Source organism: Halichoerus grypus, chromosome 5, assembly GCF_964656455.1.
Source record: "Halichoerus grypus chromosome 5, mHalGry1.hap1.1, whole genome shotgun sequence".
In the NCBI taxonomy this organism is placed as follows: Eukaryota; Metazoa; Chordata; class Mammalia; order Carnivora; family Phocidae; genus Halichoerus; species Halichoerus grypus.
This window is the reverse complement of record NC_135716.1, coordinates 93,136,268-93,155,351: the sequence shown is the minus strand read 5'-3', so window position 1 is coordinate 93,155,351 and position 19,084 is coordinate 93,136,268. Positions and strand designations below refer to the sequence as shown.

The following is a 19,084-nucleotide window of genomic DNA, read 5'->3' as shown; positions in this document are numbered from 1 at the left end:
CAACTAATATTCTAATCCAAGCTGAACTTCTCAGGTCCTGGAATATATAAATACATTCCCTTTCATTTTCAGACTTTTCTATATTTTATTCTCTCTTCACTCTTTGCCTGGTCCCCTGTCATCATATTTTTATGAGTGAAAGAGATCACTTCCCTGATCAACAAAGTTTGGTGTTAGAGCCTTTCCTGTATGTTCCTACTATATTCTTTGTTGATCCCATCATAACACGCATTGTTCTCATATAGAGTCTAAACACTTGTGAAGGCAGGAACTGTAATTTATCTTGTTCACTTCTATATCTCCAGTGCCTGGCATACAGTAAACATTTTTCAAGCAAACTAATGATTAAATCTCAACTCAAAGAGGAAGAAAAAAAGGAATTCATTTGCAAACTTTTTCAATTTTCTAATTTAATAGAAATAACCAAAACAATGTGGCTTTCAAACAAGGCTTTAAACTAATCTAATACAACTTCTACAACACATTCCAGAGCATTATAACAAGAAATATTTACAGGCAGCTAATGTATTAAATAACCATGAAAAAGAAAATCTTGCTTTTAATACACACCAGCAAAAAACACAGGAACGGAACAATTAGAAACTGCAACCTTGTTTTAAAAAATTAAATATGATTATTTAGAGAATACAATACCACAGAAACAGCACTTTTTCTTTAAGAATCATATTGAAGGGTAGTTAATTATGTGCAAAAATAATAGTAGTTGTAGTAGTAATAATAATAATAATAATAATAATAATAATAATGAGGGGAGGAGACCAGTTGAAATACTGGAAGCAAGGAACTAGTAAGGCTGTGAATTTAACCCTTTCGTGTGTATGTCTACATAGAAAATTAACAGGCTTTCAGATTGCACATACCGTTTTTATAGGCTTATATACATGTTTCACTGTGATTTAAAACATAGTAAATGCCTACATTTTTCAGACCAGGAGCAGACAAGCACTTTCTTCTTAAGACTGAAATTTAGGCCACACCTGAAAGGGAATATTGCAGTGGCACCTACAAAATCATTTGAGTGCCTTCCCACATACAAATTCGGTGCATTTTTGACTTTAAAGATTACTTGCTAGAAAAGGGCTAAACTTAATTTTGTACATTTTGTAGTATGATTATGACAAATATATCCAAATTGAGTTATTTTTGAAGATAATTTTCTCAGATACAATAAAAAATATATAAAAGACCACGAAGGCAAACACAAGGAACTAAGATGGAAGATATGCTTTACATGCATTTTGGCCAAGTAAAAGAAACCATTATATCCAAGAGTACATGTTGAAATCTGAAATGTCTATGTAAACTGTGGCATATAAATTTTTTTCTTAAAAAAGTACCTTCAATTTTTTTTACTCAAATACCTACTTTTAAAAAAATATGCAACTTTCCCCAATTTTTAAAATAAAATGCCACAATATATTGTCATAAGCTCCAGCATACATTTAAATTTCTTATTTTTTAAAAGATAGACTGGGTGATATGCATACAAACTTTCCTATAAAATCATCCGGGAGAGGACTATGACGTGCCTATTAGGCAACAGACCTAAAGCAGTGTTATTGCTTTATCAAGGAGGAGAGAACTGTGAGAAAACTAAAAGAAAGCATCCAGGTTCAGTTCAAGATCAAACTGATACACCTTGAAAACCTTGGATCATCTTTAGCAGATTAATAATACAGATGGTATGAATTAAGAATCTGATTGTTTTAATTAGGGGAGTTGGGGTGGGTGGATTTTACAAAACTACTCACCGATCCAATGCTGAGTATGCAAATAAGCAGTGTTGACTTCAACAAGAAATGAGATCTTTATACTTCCTGTGTTGTGAGTGGGAATGGGTAAGGGACTTAAAAAGGCCAAAGGAGAGGGGGCCACAGCATCTACTCCCATTTTGGATACTAAGAGATTGCTGAATAACATATGGTAGGCCAAAATCCAAGGGCACAGTCAGAAGACCTAAATCTACTGGCTTATTAACACTAATTACTAATAATTACATGGCAGGATACCTGCTGAGGTAATTGGTAAACCTACAATTTGCACACTATTAACCTTTTGCTTCTACTTAAAAGCATTATTTCTTTGGATTAACTAAAAATCTCAAGAACTGTTACAACAAAAAGTGAGAATTAACTGACTTTATATTATTTAAAATTCCTTTATATAAGACTAGAAGTCAGAAAGTACCTTGTTGATTCCAAAAAGAATAATTTCAACAGGGGATCCAATGCCTTATCATCTCTCTGTGGTAATGATTTGATGTTTCTATATAGAGCATGACCTACAATCTAACCATACTTTGGAACACGCACATGCTTCACCTTGCAAAACAGTTCCTTTACTCAATCAGCTGAGCCAAGTGCTAAAAAAAATACAAATTTAGGCCAGCAGAACAGACTGAGGAACAGTGTTCTGATGGGAGATGGGAACTGAAGTATTGCAAAACTTTGCACGTTTTTAAGGAAACACTTAACACCTCCAAATCTAAAATACTGCCTTTTAACAAAGAAAGAGTAAATTGCCTTCAGGAATTGATATTCAATGTTTGCTTTTTTGAAACATAAATTAATAGAAAAACATGACATCTGAGTATCAATTTAAGCTTTTATACTTTCTAACGGTTATATTAGACAGTGGCTGAACTGATTATCAGCTTAGGAACACAGTGATCAGTGTACAAGAAAAAAGCTTCAATGAAATCTAAATCTTCATTTAAGGGTGGTTTGTTGATAGCTATTTACTTAATAGTAAATCCTCAGTAATATGAATTGTCTTCTGTTAACAGAAATGGAGCCTATTAAATGTTGACAATAAAGTGGCTTTTCAAAAACCAATCTTAAAAGAAAAAAAAAATTACACCTAACATGGAAATATCTTTAAGGGAACACATTATCTTTTAAGGCCCCAAATATCAAGAAATATTTACTTAAAATTTAGTTTCTCCCCCATTGGTAGAACCTATATAAAAGATTTATCTAAGAATCATGAAAAGGATTCATCTGAAGAGCAAGTATAAAATATTAGAAATCAATGGCTTGACAAAAGAAGTTATACTGCTACTCATCGCTTTCCAAAAATGTGCCCTTAGATACATCTGATAAACTGAAATCATAACAGTTGTGGGAAAGAGAGAAATGCACATAAATAAAGCATTTTAAAACGATTCTCTCCCTCTTATAAGAAAACTCTTCTTAGGTACCTGAAAATTTGAGTAAAATGATAAAACAGTTCGCTGTAAATTTTAAAGCTGAACTTAAAACAAAACTGAAAGAGAAGCTAGAAGGAAGCCACAGAATGAAGTCCGTCAACAGCAGTAATAAAATCAACACCACTTACATACACCATCAGAAGGCCTGAATAATATTCATGTTTACCCCCAACACTTGTTAAGAAAAGAAAAACAACCCAAAGGAATTTGTATAATAATTTCTTTAGAGCACTTTATTTGATTCAATATGCACTAAAAAATATTTACCTCTTAGACAATTATGTCAAATAATTTTTACTGAGTAGTCTACTGTCTGAACTGCAGAAGCTGAAGTTTTAAAAAGGCAAATGATTTGCCACAAATCTGCTGACGTCTGAAAAATATCTAATGGCAAGTCTTCTATTTTGGTCACTTTATATTCTAAGGTGTCCATACAAAGGTAGGACTAAATTTTTTAATCCAACAAAAGAGAAGCCTGTACACGGTCTAGAACACACATCTTGGATCTGAGCATCACAAATGAAGAGAAAAAAAATGAAACCAAGCCAAGGTGGTTTATCTGCCTCAGGGGCTGAACTCAGGGTAGTAAAGGTGGGTTTACTCCAGTAACCATTCAAGTGGGGATTGGCTCATTTTCAGGATTTACTTACAGGCCTCTTCTAAGTCCGTTAAGCCCCAGTCCATGCAAATGTCCCACTTGGTGGACAGATGAGTAATCTAACCCCACCGGGTTTATTTCAATAGTTTGATATTTAATAATAAGCTGCTTCTGAAGATTTTCTGAGAAGTCTGTTCTCTATTAAAATAAGATAGAACCTCAAAATATGAATGTGAACATTAGAAATAGACAGCATATATTACAAATCCATTCTTGATAGGAACATTAGTAAGAATACACATTAGCTTAAAAAACAGGCTCAGCAAATGTTGCTGATCTGCCAGAAGTTTTAGTTCACTATTTACAAATAAGACAAAGTGAAATACAGAAAATTTTACACATTTGGTAGTTGACAGATTACTGTTTGCCAATAGTGGTCTATCAGAAAACTGACATGAAGGAAGACTGGATAAGAGCCAGTTGTCACCTTCTCAATCAAATTTAAATGTACAGAAAACTATAGATTAATTTTGAAACAAACATTCTGCCTTTGATGGGAGTAACTGTATGATCAGATGATCTGATTGGGAAGTGCAATTCTGTGGAAATGTTTTTCTGGAAATGATTACTATATGATCTGCCACTCAAAAGTTACCATATTTATTTCAGCAGACCATTAAAATTGATTAAATGATGATCAATGATGTTTCCTAGACTCTAGGTATAAATAGAAAATAAAACTACCGTTGAGTTCTTTAAGCCAATATAAAAACTAAGAGGCCCAACAGCATCAAAGTAAGAAAAAATATAATGGCATGATTCAGTGCACATCTGTACTGACATCGAAGTGGAATCCGAGCAACTTTGATTTTACCTAGAAAACAAACCAGTATGTATGTGTGTGGAAGGGGAGGCATGAAAGTTGTTTTTAACAGCTGTGCACTCTTGTCCAAAGAGACAATTTATCAAGCGACATGACCCTCAAGTATTTACTTGTACACCCAGCATCCTGAACCAATCAATACCACATGATCACCAACATCTGCCATTCTAAAGAACCATCCTCTTTAGTAACAGAAATCTTCAAATCATTTCACTTTTGCTTTTTGTTTTTACTTTTAAAGTTGCAAATAGAGTTCTCTCCCCCTTTCTTGACAAGAAGTGACTTCTGTCCATTACTTCAATCTAATACTGTGTAAAAGCTATCAGCTTCTTCAAGGAGGTGCCCACTGTAGGCAGGATATTCCAGCAACACTTAAATAAAAGGGTTTTTTTTTCTCTCTTTCTTTTTTTTTTTTTAAACAATTATTTAAGTTCATGTCATTTTACTTTATATGTACTGGTCTCTCATCTGACTTTAGGCGTTTCCTGCGGGGCTGTATAAAGTCTTCATCAGAGTCCTCAGTTACCTCACCATCATCCTCTTCCTGCTCAAACTCTGGCAAAGGTGCGAAGGTCCTGTCTGAGTAGATCTCTGTGAGTTTATCTTCAAAGTACAATGCAACTGCTTTCCCTGCCTGAGCTACTTCTGAATCAGCCTGCAAGCAAAAGATAGGAATATTCACCTATTGGTAATGCATATTCTTTCACCAAGTTTGCATGGTCTGAAAAGCTTACCTTCAAATTAATCTCTTGTGTTTCTGCATAAACTTGAACAACTTTCATCATCTAAAAAGGATACCAGAGTCAAAAAAAAAAAAGGGAAATTATAATCCTTTCTAAAGTTATGAAACTGCATAGGATTGGCGACGAAAGTCAGCCATACTAGGGGGAACAAATTGCTATAACCAGATTAAGTGCTTTCTAAAATTCTACAGAACACATGGAACCACTTTCTTTACAAAGTTCTGTTACTACAGCTGATGTGAAACCTCAAGAATGCTCTCAAATTCTGAATTAGTAAAGTCAATCTGAAATGGAGGTTGACTGAATACATCAATCTAATTAAGACAAAAAAACTAATCATATAAGAAATGTTGCTTTTTAAAAACTGCCAAACCATCAACAAACCACTTAGGATTCTATCTGTATGGCAATCTGTTAACCATAAATTATTTAACTATTACTAAAGCAGATAAAATGTGTCTTCTTCCTCACAAATGTTAGCTACAATTCACAAAAGCACATTTATTTGAAAATAATCTAACTGGATTATAAAGTAAGACAAAAAAATGGGACTATATCAATTTAACTTCAAGTGAGTAAGGTTTTACTATACTCTGTGGTATAGTGCTACACTATACTTTTAACCTATAAGGATTTTTTTTTTCAAATTTTAAAAAAGTCACCTAGATGCTTCCAGAGGTAGCTATGAGTATACTTTAAATGATTTGATGTCCTTTTAATAATAAGTCATATGGCACCAAATTTCAACCACAATAAAGAAGATATTTTATTGTTAATCTTCCTAAAGATTTTGTAGATTCTTATCCAATTCCATTTTCTTCTCCTAGAATAATGAAAATCTTCCCTAACAATAAGAGACTTGCCTTTTCTCAAAGAAAACAAAACAATTTCCTTGAAGGAGTGAGTCATGTATCATATTTTTCCTCAAGGATAGCCCATCCTTATCCTCAAAAAAATACATAATCAAAGTTAATGAAAGTCATACTGCTGAGATCAAAAAATTCAACATTATATGGGCTACTATTCAAGATGAGCCACCAGAGATTAGTTTATGATATTATTATTTTGATATTATTAACCTACATTAATAATAAAATCAAAGGAACCAATACAAATGCCTTTCCTAAATGTACCCAAATATAAGCTATTTATAATCATTTCCCATATACTTAACTACAGACTACTTTCTATACTTGTATATCTCAACCCTCAACTTGTTCAAAAAGGCATATCCAATATACTTCAAATTATACACAGTAAACTTTCTTCATTAGAGCTGTGGATGCAATCAAATTTTACTTGTGACAGAACTGCAGCAGAAAAATTTTTTTGAATCAAATTAGAAAAATCTCTTAGCAGGAAAAACATAATTTAAAAAAAAAAAAAAGCAAAAAAAACTAATAATCCAAGACTTTATAGTTTGGAAGCTAACATACTTCATTAAACCTTTCACAGTTCTTGAAGATCAAACGGACATCAGCCACAAAGTCATCTGGGATTTGGTAGTGTTGGGAATGTTTTTTCTGAAGCTTCTTTTTCACGGTGGATAAATCCATTGGTTTCTTTATAATTTTATAGTAGTTTGGTATCTAAAGAAACAAATAAATAAGGACAGATAAGGATTCTCCAAAAATGCCAAACTGTTTTATTTGAAAATGCATAGCACATTGATTGTAGAAAACAACATATGTTAATTATTGAGCCAGCTGCTTACAAATTTTAGGTATAGTGAAGGCACTTTAAATCTTATGCCCCAATCACGTATCATAAAAACCAAATCATATTCAGAATCTGTGCCAGTCTTAATGGTTAATGAAGGCCCCAAAAGCTCTATCTGCGGTAAGGAGATATGGAAAGAACGCAATCAGCAAGGGTAGCCAACCATTAGTGTTAAGGACACATCTGGCTCATCAGAATATTATGACTCCTGAAGAGTTTTGTTTTTTTTTTTAAAAAGGAAAGAAAAAATAAAAAGAACAAAATTTATTATTATTATTGTCATTAGAATGTTATCTTTTAGAGGCTAACTATATCACAAAGAACTCTGGACATAGAACAACAGAGGGAAAAAGAGCATAAATAACAAGAAAAATTTTATTAACCCTTTAGTGATCATGCCAGGGAGAGTTCTAACCCCAACTTCTGGCCAAAAATTTGTACCCTTGACAAACAACTGAACTTGTAGAAGCTATTTAGACAGTTGATGAAATGTTTGAAAGTTATTTTCTACTGTAAAGTCCCTGAACTTGAAGACAAACTTCCTAGTATCAGAGGATTACTATTTATACAAAACATCTTCCTTGTGTCTAGGCCTTTTGTGCTTTAAAATTCATTTCTGAGCCTACCCAGTAAACAAGTCTACTACTTAATATTCTATTATAGGCCTGGTATTCAACAATATCTTAATTCAACAAATGATGGTGAGCAAATGTGTGTAGCATATTCTCATTCCATTTATGAAGCCTGAGGACCCCTGATATTCCTTTTCCTATGGGACTTTACAGCTTTTATTCCTTATTAGTCTCCTTTAAGATAAACAAAGAGCATTGACTTGCAAAATTTCCAGTCCTTTCTTAATCTTGACTGTTCATAAAGAGGGCTTATCTTCATAACATTAAGAGCCAGTGTGAAAGATTCAATTTTACATTTTTATTCAAATTAATACTTACATAGAGACTGTTTTCTCCCCAAGGTACAGAGCCTAGAATCATAGAACTGGAATTTTAGAAATAATTCAGTCCAGTACTCCCACTGTATGTTTAAAAAAGTAGAGGCAGAAAATTAAGTAGTTTCCCCAAAGTTTTAAGGCTGGTTAATGGAAGAACTGGGAGAAGTTAAGTCTTCTGACTCTTGGTCCAAGATTCTTTCCATTACACCCATATCCTTTATGTCCATTTTAAAAGTGAAAGAGGACACAGAAATTAAATTCATTAAGTTTTCATGACAACAACAAAACCTTTAAAAAACAAACTGCAATTTTTGACAAGTGAATTCCACATCCATAAGAGTCCTAATAAAATTTTAGATTAATAAATACTTACAACATTATCAGGTACTATGCTAAAACATTCTTTATACTATGTGTTCTTGGAATATCCAAAATGGGGAAAGAAATAGTATTAGAAAAGAAAATTTGAAGCTTGGAGAGGTTAAGATTATTCAAGAAGCCTGAGACAAGAAGTCTTAAGGCCACAGCCAACACTCTTAAGTCTTAATACTAAGTTTCTTCACCAGAGATGTCATAAAGTAAACAACTCACCGAAGCAGGAACTGGCTCCTGGAATTCAATACTTAATTCATGGCAATAGAGGTAAAGCAGAAGACGTTCACATTTCTGGCCCCCAAAAAAGAAAGGAAAACTCATGAAATGTTTTTCCCCTAATAAGATATTCTTTTTTTTTTTCCTTAAGAGAACTTTATCAGTACAAACCATTATTACAACAAACTGAACATATGCTTCCTATATATTGACTTATCTAAGTACACATACCCAAAGAAAACCATCTTGTTTCCCATTTAGTTTTGAGACTCTCTTCTGTTCTACTTTAAATGAATTTCTGGGGGCGCCTGGGTGGCTCAGTTGGTTAAGCGATTGCCTTTGGCTCAGGTCATGATCCTGGAGTCCCGGGATCGAGTCCCACATCGGGCTCCCTGCTCAGCAGGGAGTCTGCTTCTCCCTCTGACCCTCCTCCCTCTCATGCTCTCTGTCTCTCATTCTCTCTCTCGCAAATAAATAAAATCTTAAAAAAAAAAAAATTAAATGAATTTCTGTTCTACTTTAAATGAATTTATCGAAGATAAGAGTGTTTTTGTTCTTAGACAATGACTAAGGTAATTTATCTACTACTGACTATTTACAGAAATGGAAAGGAGTCAGTCATAAAAGCAACATACAGCATTTTGTGCAAAAATTTATAAATTACTAGGTAATCCTATAAATCCTATAAATCTTAGTAATTAGGATTACCTAGTAATCTTTTTTTTTTTTTTAAAGATTTTATTTATTTGACAGAGAGACAGTGGGAGAGGGAAAACAAGCAGGGGGAGTGGGAGAGGGAGAAGCAGGCCTCCCACTGAGCAGGCAGCCCGATGCAGGGCTCGATCCCAGGACCCTGAGATCACAACCTGAGCCGAAGGCAGACGCTTAACGACTGAGCCACCCAGGTGCCCCAGGATTACCTAGTAATCTATAAATTACTGCTGTTGCTATTCACTGTAATTCTCTGATGCAAGCAGGACACATATTATTCTTTCTTTTCCTGAAGTGATTCCATGCAGGCCCAAAATTAAATACAAACTACGTCTTCTCAATACAATTCTAGAATTTTTTTATACAGTCAGAAAATGAAATGCATTTTACATTTAGTTTTCATTTGCTTAAACTTCTTTTAATAGAAGTTTATACACGCTAAACAGATAGTAGAGGGGGATTTTGCAAGTATATACATCAGGATCAGAGCCAAACATAACTGTAATGACCACAGAGATTTTGATTTTGGAGATGAGACCAGATCAGCAGAAATCTGAGTGAAATTAGGAGAGGATTCTGGGTTTCATTTTTAATGACAGAAAGCTATTAGAGGATTTTAAGCAAGGAAGTGGCAGACTTGTTTATATTTTTAAAAAGAATACTATGTAGAGGCGCCTGAGTGGCTCAGTCGGTTGGGCGTCTGACTCTTGATTTTGGCTTGGATCATGGTCTCAGGGTTGCAGGATCGAGCCCTGACTTGGGCTCTGCGCGGAGCTGGCTTCAGATTCTCACTCCCTCTCCTTCTGCCCGTCCCCCCTCTCGTGCTCTCTAAAATCTTTTTAAAAAAAGAACACTATGTACAGTACAGAAAACTATAGTAGGAAGAGGCAAGACTTAACTCAGGGAGTCTGAGTGAAGAGTTTATTATGGTAGTGCAGATGAACAACCATGATGGCTATCTCAGAAGGTGATGGTGAGGACAAGTAAGAAAATCGTATTATGGTCATTTCTGATTCTTTTACTTCTAATAGATTTCTGGCTTGAGCAACAGAAAGAAATGGTGGTACCTTTTAATGATGGGAAATACCAGATGAAGAGTGCAGTTTTTTATGTTGTTATTTAATTGTTTATTATTTATGTTCTTTTTGAAATCAAGCTTTTGGTTGGGACATGTTAAATTTGAAGAAGCTGGGTGTAAAAGTCTAGAGGTGCATAGCCAGACAACTACAGAATCCCTGATAATAAATCCAACTTTATCTGACACTTACCCTTTGGTCCACGGGGCTTAACCCTTGTGCAGTTTTCCCCTTCTTACTATGTTGCAAATTATCACAATCATATTCAACTTCTGGTTTCCCAATATCTCTGCAAAATGTGCATATCCAGTCCCCACTAAAGAGGGAAACAGGCAATTAGTCCTTGTAATTATAAAAAAACCCACTCTAGAGAAGCTAGTTCTCTGAAGGTAAGTCTCCAGTTTGTTTTCTTTCCTTTCCATAGTCTTTCAGGGGAAGAGAGGCTCTATTCTTGTCAGATCTCATAAAGTGAAGCTGTATGATAAAAGCTTCCCAAAACTTTTCCCAGTCATTCTTCAATTAATTACTTTCTAGAAAGCTTTATGAAACTGGTAGCCCTGCATTTCAAAAGGGATCTCTTCGTAACACCAAGTAGATGATCAGTACTTACAGCATAAGGCTGACTGTCAACCCCAGTACTACCTCTCACAATGACGCCACACTCATGAATAAGGAAAGAGTATGGGATATGGAATTCCTCGGGTATCCCATACTGGTTTGGCATGTGTTAAATATGCCAAAAATAAAACAATTCTTCACGCCAGTCAAAAGCCAAGAATACACACACACACCTCTATAAATACAAACACATGTACATAGACCCCTTACCTTTCAACTTTGCTTAGTCTATAGTTTGTTTACATCAGGATTTCCATCAAACTGTAAATTCTAAAATGATTCATTCCCAGTAATTCTCCCCTACTCTCCCCTGCCATAAAGAAATTCTAAATCTAGAGATTGTACTAGTCTTTGCCAACAGTTCCAATTCCTTCCAAAGTATCAGCCTTTGAGAGAAAGCATTCAGTGGCAAAATTCTAACATTCCAGCAGATGTTACTACCCAAAGGGAAGAAAAATATGAAAAGCCTTAATTACAACATCAAAATGTCAATACTTTTCTTCTATAAAGAGTAAAGTAAAAGAAGGTCCTTATTACATTTCTGGCAAATGACTATTCCTCTCTTAAGACCCAGGTAAGAATTAGGATTCTTCAGAAAAATATTCTGGCACTGTTTATATATCCACCATTTTTCTAATCCAAAAAGTTGAATTATACAAAATGAGTAGCATTTACTCAACTAAAATCACTGCTTCTTAGGACTGAGAGGAAATGTGAATGTTTTATTTAAAGGCAGAAAAAAAGCTGGGCTTTCCCAAGAACACTATTTACTGTCACCTAAAAGGGTAATTTGGGGTAAGAGCTTGGGAAGGGGGAAGGTCTCTGAAATCAACTGGAGACAAAATGGCACGAACACAACTTGTTAAATGAGAAATGTGCACACAGGGCTATAGGCTGGCACTACAACGAGCTGCCCACACTGGTCAAGAGGAAGTGATAACTAAAAACTTCAAGATGTTGAAGGTGTTTTTACGAAGGACTTTTTCCTTTAAAATGCCTTTTAAGAGCTTTCAAACTTTAGAAAAGTGGGTTCTAGGTAAGACCCAACAGAGTTGCCTCCAACTGCATAGTATTCTTAAATGAAATTATTGTAGATCCTATTAAGATTGATGGCAATAGATAAAAAAATTCAGCTTCAATAGGAAATCGACTAACTTCTCCAACACCCCAGGCCCCTGCCTCTCATAATTTAGAGTGTTATCTACTTTGTTTACACTAAGTATAAACTGAAGGCCAGGAAATAGTCTGCTTTTTATCATTCATACACTACTTAGATCTTGGACATTTCACCATTCAGCTGTTAGTTTCTCTAGAAGGTAATAACAAAGGAATAATAGGCTCCCTGTTTTACAGAACAGTATGCATTGGTTAGGAAGGCCATCTGCATGAACAACTTTCTGTTTTGTTTTGTTTTTTTAGCTTATAAAAATAAACAAGAACAAAAAAATCAATTATCTCACTGGTACCTTGGAAAGCTAAGAAGTGTTGGAACATGACAAGTTAGATGAAAGACCTTTGGACATTTTTCACAGCATAACAGATCCCCTCCATTTTGGCAGACAGCACACCAGTCTTCATTTGGGTCATCATCTTTGCTATTGCCATCTCCTCCAATCCTTGACGACCTGTGTACGAGGCTTCGAATTGGGGACTTTCCATTAACAAGACTGCTGAGCCCTGACTGTTTGCAGCTTTCATTTGTATCTGCAGGTTCAGTTTTCACGTGGTTTTCCAGGCTTGCTAATGCGTCCAACTCACTCTCCAGATGCAGGCTGGCTGAGAGAGGTGGTGTCAAGCTACTCTCAGGACTGCTCAGCTAAAACAAACAAGGACAGATTCTTAAAGAACTGTTTAATCCTTAGTGTGTGCAATGTGCACGTAACTTAAGAGTTATGTCAATACACATACATATATGCTAACATAACTTAAAAATTAATTTGGAAATGACATTAGTGACATAAAGTAACGAAAATTATTAGGCATGTTAATTTATTATTTTATAGAACACTCTAATAATGGTTCATTTGGATACTAAGAAAATTTAACTGTTAAGCACACTGATTGTAAAGTGAGCATAGGGTTATACTTTTCCTACAAAGAGCTAAGATACCCTATTTTTCACACAAGAATCTGTTGCATAGCTTTTAAGAAATGTTACTCTGCCTACTTATCATTTTACTAAAGTAAGAAGATTGTGACAATAGTAAAAGAAATCTTTTACCACCCTTTTGCACCCAGTTTTCTGGGGGCACTTTCCAAACCGGATACTGGATGAAGATGTGACACCACAAATATAAGGCTAAATCCCTTTGCTCTTAAATGTACATATACTGTGTTAAATATGCTAATACTCCAAGTTGAAATGTCTATATGCCAACCATGTAGAAAATGACACCTAAGCCTGGGCAGGAAGAAAAAACCAAGATCAAAATTTATTGCGTGGGGGCGAGGGGGATGGCACAGGAGGAGGAAGAGAAGGTGGCTTTCCTTCATTCTATATTGTAAATTGTATAAAATGTTCTATCTGAAAAACTCCTAAATGGTTAATTATTCATAAGCCAAAGGCAATCTTCCCATCACACAACTCTTTGAGCATTAAACTTCTTTCATGTCACCAGTCCTAATCCTGAGCTCACAGGTCCAGGAAAATAGTCAAGGATCTTTGGTGGCCTAAGACTCAATGTGACTGTTGAGATGATTAATAAAGTCAAAACAAAATAGAACCCGATTGAGAATCATGGCAAAAATACTAACCAATAACAAACTAAAAGATACTTCAAATTTGTCAAATCTTTTGTGATAAATTGCAGCTGACACTTAGATGAAAAACCTGAATTACAGAAAGATATTTGAATTATACCAGGCATAAATATCCAAAAATAAATAAATGTCCATAGAACCACTATTCAGTCTAATAGGGAGAGCTAGAGATTCCATGAAGTGGCCTCCTTCAATCCCTGATAGACCCCAGTGGGAGCTTACCATGCAGGCACTCCTCCTGCCATCCTCTGTCTTTTCTTGTTTAACAGCTCCTGAAAAGCTACATATTTCATCTTCAGTCCCAGGTTCTTGCTTGACCTTCACTTGATCAGACTTAAAACTAAGACTTGTCTTCTCAGCAGTTCTTCCTGATGACCCACAGCTAATAAAAAACAATAAAAAATGTCACATGTCTGTATAATATACATAAAACCAAATACACAAAAAGTAATATTCATTAAAGTAAAAACAGACCATGTATTAACTTTCTATAAGATAAAGACACCTCATAATGCAGGTAAGAAAAATATGATACAAGCTTAGCTTCAGATTCTTTAAAAACGTAGATCAAACTTTCAAAACACCCTAAAAACATATTTTTGGTGTGAGGCACTTATACTAAGTCATTTAAACCATTTTCCCAGACTAGTTAATACAGAATGTTAGCGACTGCTTTTCTCTATAAAAGTAGTTTTGATTCTTCTCTGCCCCCAAACAAATGAAGAAAACCTTAATAGTTGTTCATGAAGCCTCCTCAAAGGAAACTCTATTTTAGCTTGTGAGAGCAGGAAATTGGGAGAAGAGGATAACAAGTAGTCAACAGCCCCGAATATCCTTATTTGAATAAACAAAATGATAGGCTAAGAGGACAGCTATATGACTAATCAGTTCTATCTAGACCACAAAGTAAAACCACTGGCAAGAGAAGTGAATAACTAGTAAGACTGTACTGCTATTGAGAATAAATACCTTTTTACTCAATTTGTACTTTTCTTTTAAAAGTACTGATTATTTAAAGTATAATTAAAAAGTCAAGCAAGTATTTAATAGCACTAGTCTTCAAAATGCACACACACACCCAAATAAAAAAAAATTCATGTAGCTTAAATCTTTCCTGCATTGTACTAAATTATTCAAAGTATAAAAATCAGGCAACATTTATTCTATTTTTTTTTAACATTTATTCCATTTTATGTTAACATACTCCACACACCACCCCATTTCTTAGCTTTGTCCACCAAAAAGGCATAACAAGCAATTCAGCAGCAACGAGTGCCCCTAGTACCCAGGAGACTGTCTCCAAGCACTCTTTCCTCACTAACACAACCAGGATTTCTTAGAAAAATGGTGGGCTCTAGGCCTGAGGCAGGAAATATGTTAAGACAAACCTGGAACATCATTTCAGAACAGGAAATAAGGAAGCTTTCAAAGACTACTGGGGTTATACCAAAGACCTAAGGAGCCAACTTGTAAAAGCTCTGACAGGCCAAATATGGAACAATATAACCCATTAATAAAAATAACATCTATAATAGTTTGTAATATATAAAATGTTTAAATATATGAGTTCATGAAGGTAACAAAAAAAACTCAAACAAAACAAAACAAAAAAACACTCGCTGGTCACTGTTGGAAGGTGCTGGGAACCAACTCACTATTATGAAAACAGAAATAAAAAAGAATCTCTTCTGCCTGTCCTATAACCAAACAGGTGATGACAGAAAAGTTTCTCTTTATAGAAATATTCTGAACTAGTAGATAAAAAAAAATAACACAATAATTAAAATATCGTTATTTTTCAACAAATTAAAAAAAAAAAGAACTAGGCAATGATCAATTAATGGTTGCTGTCACAAACAAAAACCACCAAATGTTATGTGCCCCTGATGGAAGTACATGCCACCATCAATGAAGTATTCTTCCCACCCCACCCTCCCCCTGATCAAACCTCCTGATCAAAATTATCAATACAGAGGAAAAAAACAGCACATACTGTATTTAAATGACAAGGTGGGGGAAAACTCTGTATGAGAAACAATATATTTCTTCATCATATAAATTGATTTTGACCTCAATATATCTGTTGATGGCAATGTTTCAAAATAATCCAAACCAGGGAGGAATACATGGGAAGAAAGAAGAGATAAGACTGGCTATAACTTGGTAACTGTTGAAGCCAGGTGATAAGTATAGGAGTTCAATGTAATTTTCTACTTTTTAAAATACATATTTAAATTTTTTCTTAAGGAAAAAAAAACTACTAATAATGTTAATACTCACCTGCCTCGACTGCCAGTACTAGAGGTACTAGGGGGTCTCACAGGTGTGTGAGAATTGGATAAACCTGGAAAATAATATGTCAAAATGAATATCAATGCAGATAAGAATATTCAGAATTCTACCTAGCAGTTACAGAATTAAAGATTACTATAATGCAATTTAGCAATTCTTGGAAATCAGACCTAACCTTAATGTCAAAATCAGGGATGGCCATGTAAAACCCTTGGCAGGGAAGTCATCAACCAGTTTCTGTCAGCTGAGCCCAGACAGGATTCTCAGAATTCTCCTCAGAGCAACACTATCCAATCAATGAAAACTACCAGGTCAAGAGAAAGCTATTTGCCACCTTGCCCCAAGTCATCTGGTAAATCTCCTACTTAGATTCCCAGTAATTATTCTTTCTTTTAGAAGTCCTGGAATAATTATATTAAACCTTAAAAATTCTACAACTAAAAATCACATTAATGATGCATCTCATGAAAGACTCACATTTAAATGTGAACTATTTTTACTCTAGAAATAATAAGGTGGTCTGTTTCAGTAAGAAATAAGTAACATTTAATTTAATCAAAAAAAATACACTCCATAACCACTTCTGCACTGTCAATCTGTTTGGAGTTGCTTTAATCATTCATTCATGATAACAGGTCAATAAAATAACCGGGATTTTGGAAGAGATGTGTATCTCATAGACTTGATTAGTCACAACTTTGTTTCCAGTAAATTTAAATTTTTGTTTTAAAATTGCAATTTGAAAATTTACTTGTCTTTCCTCAACTCTTGTTTTTTTTTTTAAATTTTTCAATATCTTGCAAGTTTTAAACTTGGGATGAAACCAAAGAACTCTTCAACTGACCATCTGTATCATAAAATATAAGCAAATGCATCTACAAATCTCGCCAAGAATGTGAAAACAGCTAGGGGTTGAGGGAGGGGTAATTAACAGCTCTGAACAGTGTATACTACAGATACATTACTTCAGTTAGCTGAAAACTGCCAACAGTATTTGAAGAGATATAATTAGAAAGAGCAATTAGGAAAAAAAATATGATCTGATACTATGATGGTTAATTTTATGTATCAATTTGGCTAGAATATGGCTACTCAGTTGTTTGGCCAAACACCAATCTAGATGTTGCTGTGAAGGTATCTTTAGATGTGATTAACATTTTAATCAGGAGATTCTGCCTAAGCCGATCAAGCTCCACAATGTGGGTGGGTGTCATCCAATCAGTTAAAGACCTTGAGAGAAAGGACTGAGGTCCCCAGAAGAAGGAATTTTGCCTCCAGACTGAAGCCTGTAACATCAACTTTCCCCTGGGTCTCCAGCCTATTAACCTGCCCTATGGCTTGCCAGTCCTAACAATCATATGAGCCAATTCCTTAAAATCTCTCTCTCTACATATACACACACACACACACACATACTCCTATTCGTTCTGTTTTTCTGGAAAACCCTAATATATACATATACAGTTGACCCTTAAACAATGTGAGAGTTAGGGACATTGACCTGACCCCCAATTGGGCAAAAATCGCATATAACTTTTGACTCCCTAAAAACTACTAATAGCCTACTGTTGACCAGAAGCCTTACCGATAATTAACACGTATTTTGCATGGTACGTATATTATATACTGTATTCTTACAGTAAAGTAAGCCAAAGAAAATGTTAAGAAAATCATAAGGAAAAGAAAATACACTTACAGTACTGCATTCTTTGAAAAGAATCCACATATATGTGGACCTGTGCAGTTCAAACCCATGTTGTTCAAGGGTCAGCTGTAACAAAAGAAATGAGGCAGCACCTCTGATGGCTTTACCTGATGATCCTGGAGACAGGGCAGAGGGTCCTGGGGAGGGATTCATGGTGCTTGTAGGCTGTGGGGGTAGGTGACTGCCTGAGATGTATCTACTTAGTAGATTATCTAAACTACTTGAACCAGCATCTTCCAACTAAAGAGAAAGAATGAAATGATAAATTTGCTTTGATTAAAGCAGAAGAGAAGCTATTAATTTCATTAGTATAATTGCTTATGTTCACAGTTTACTAACAGATTATTTTATCAAACTTGGCTTAATTGTTGCTTCCTCAGCCTCTCCTGAGGACCCACACAGTTTAAAGTTTTTGTGAACAAAGCTATAATACTATTCAGCAAATACCTGGGGCAGCTCAAGACAAAACCCAACAAATCACTAAATCCCTCATGTTCTACTATGAAAATAAAATAGCTCTGACACACACTGACACTTTTGCCTTTTCTCAAAGTTGATGAAGACCCTATTTATCAGCATTCTTGTCCATCTAGTCTTCCTCTCTTTATTCCAACATTCAGTCCTGCCAGAATCACTCACCTCAAGAGAAATTTAATCATGTCAGCGCCTAACTTTAAAGCTTTAAAAGATTTCAAAATCAAAATAAAGCCCTTAGCCTGGGATATAAGGCCGCTTATTACACAGGGGCAGCCCACAGGAAAACTGAGCCATTTTCTCACTTACAGGCAAGGCAGTAGGTTAAAGCCAGAGGACCAGGCAACCTAAACATCAATTTCCTCTCTTTAAAACCTCCCAACTACACTGAAGAACTGTAATGATGAAATAGAAAATATTTATGTAAGAAACAGTAAATACTATTTAATTATGAAAATTACCTTAAGAAAAATGTTGTACTATTCCATAAGAGGTGGCCAAACCATTCTTAAACAACTGCCAATCTTGCTTATTGGTCTAACTTGTGCCTATACTTGCCCCCCCCTTTTTTTGAAAGATTTTATTTATTTATTTGACAGAGAGAGAGAGAGAGAGACCGCCTAAGAGGGAACACAAGCAGGGGGAGAGCGAGAGGGAGAAGCAGGCTTCCCGCCGAGCAGGGAGCCCGATGTGGGGCTCAATCCCAGGACCCTGGGATCATGACCTGAGCTGAAGG

At 35.1% G+C, this 19,084-nt stretch overlaps 1 protein-coding gene across 2 annotated transcripts in view; it reads right to left on the bottom strand.

The window, feature by feature from the left end:
* Positions 1-390: 390 nt before the first annotated feature.
* Positions 391-19,084, bottom strand: part of TRIM33 (tripartite motif containing 33) — a 114,267-nt gene continuing 95,573 nt past the window's right edge. The window contains exons 12-20 of one of the 2 annotated variants that reach the window (XM_036088499.2): positions 17,982-18,114; positions 16,158-16,221; positions 14,100-14,259; positions 12,584-12,933; positions 10,692-10,815; positions 8,713-8,787; positions 6,890-7,042; positions 5,445-5,495; positions 391-5,365 (exon numbers count right to left, since the gene is read on the bottom strand). In XM_036088499.2, coding sequence (XP_035944392.1) covers positions 5,153-5,365; positions 5,445-5,495; positions 6,890-7,042; positions 8,713-8,787; positions 10,692-10,815; positions 12,584-12,933; positions 14,100-14,259; positions 16,158-16,221; positions 17,982-18,114 — 1,323 coding nt within the window. In that variant the 3' untranslated portion in view covers positions 391-5,152. The remainder of the gene's footprint in view (positions 5,366-5,444; positions 5,496-6,889; positions 7,043-8,712; positions 8,788-10,691; positions 10,816-12,583; positions 12,934-14,099; positions 14,260-16,157; positions 16,222-17,981; positions 18,115-19,084) is intronic. The other variant, XM_036088500.2, reaches the window with a different exon arrangement.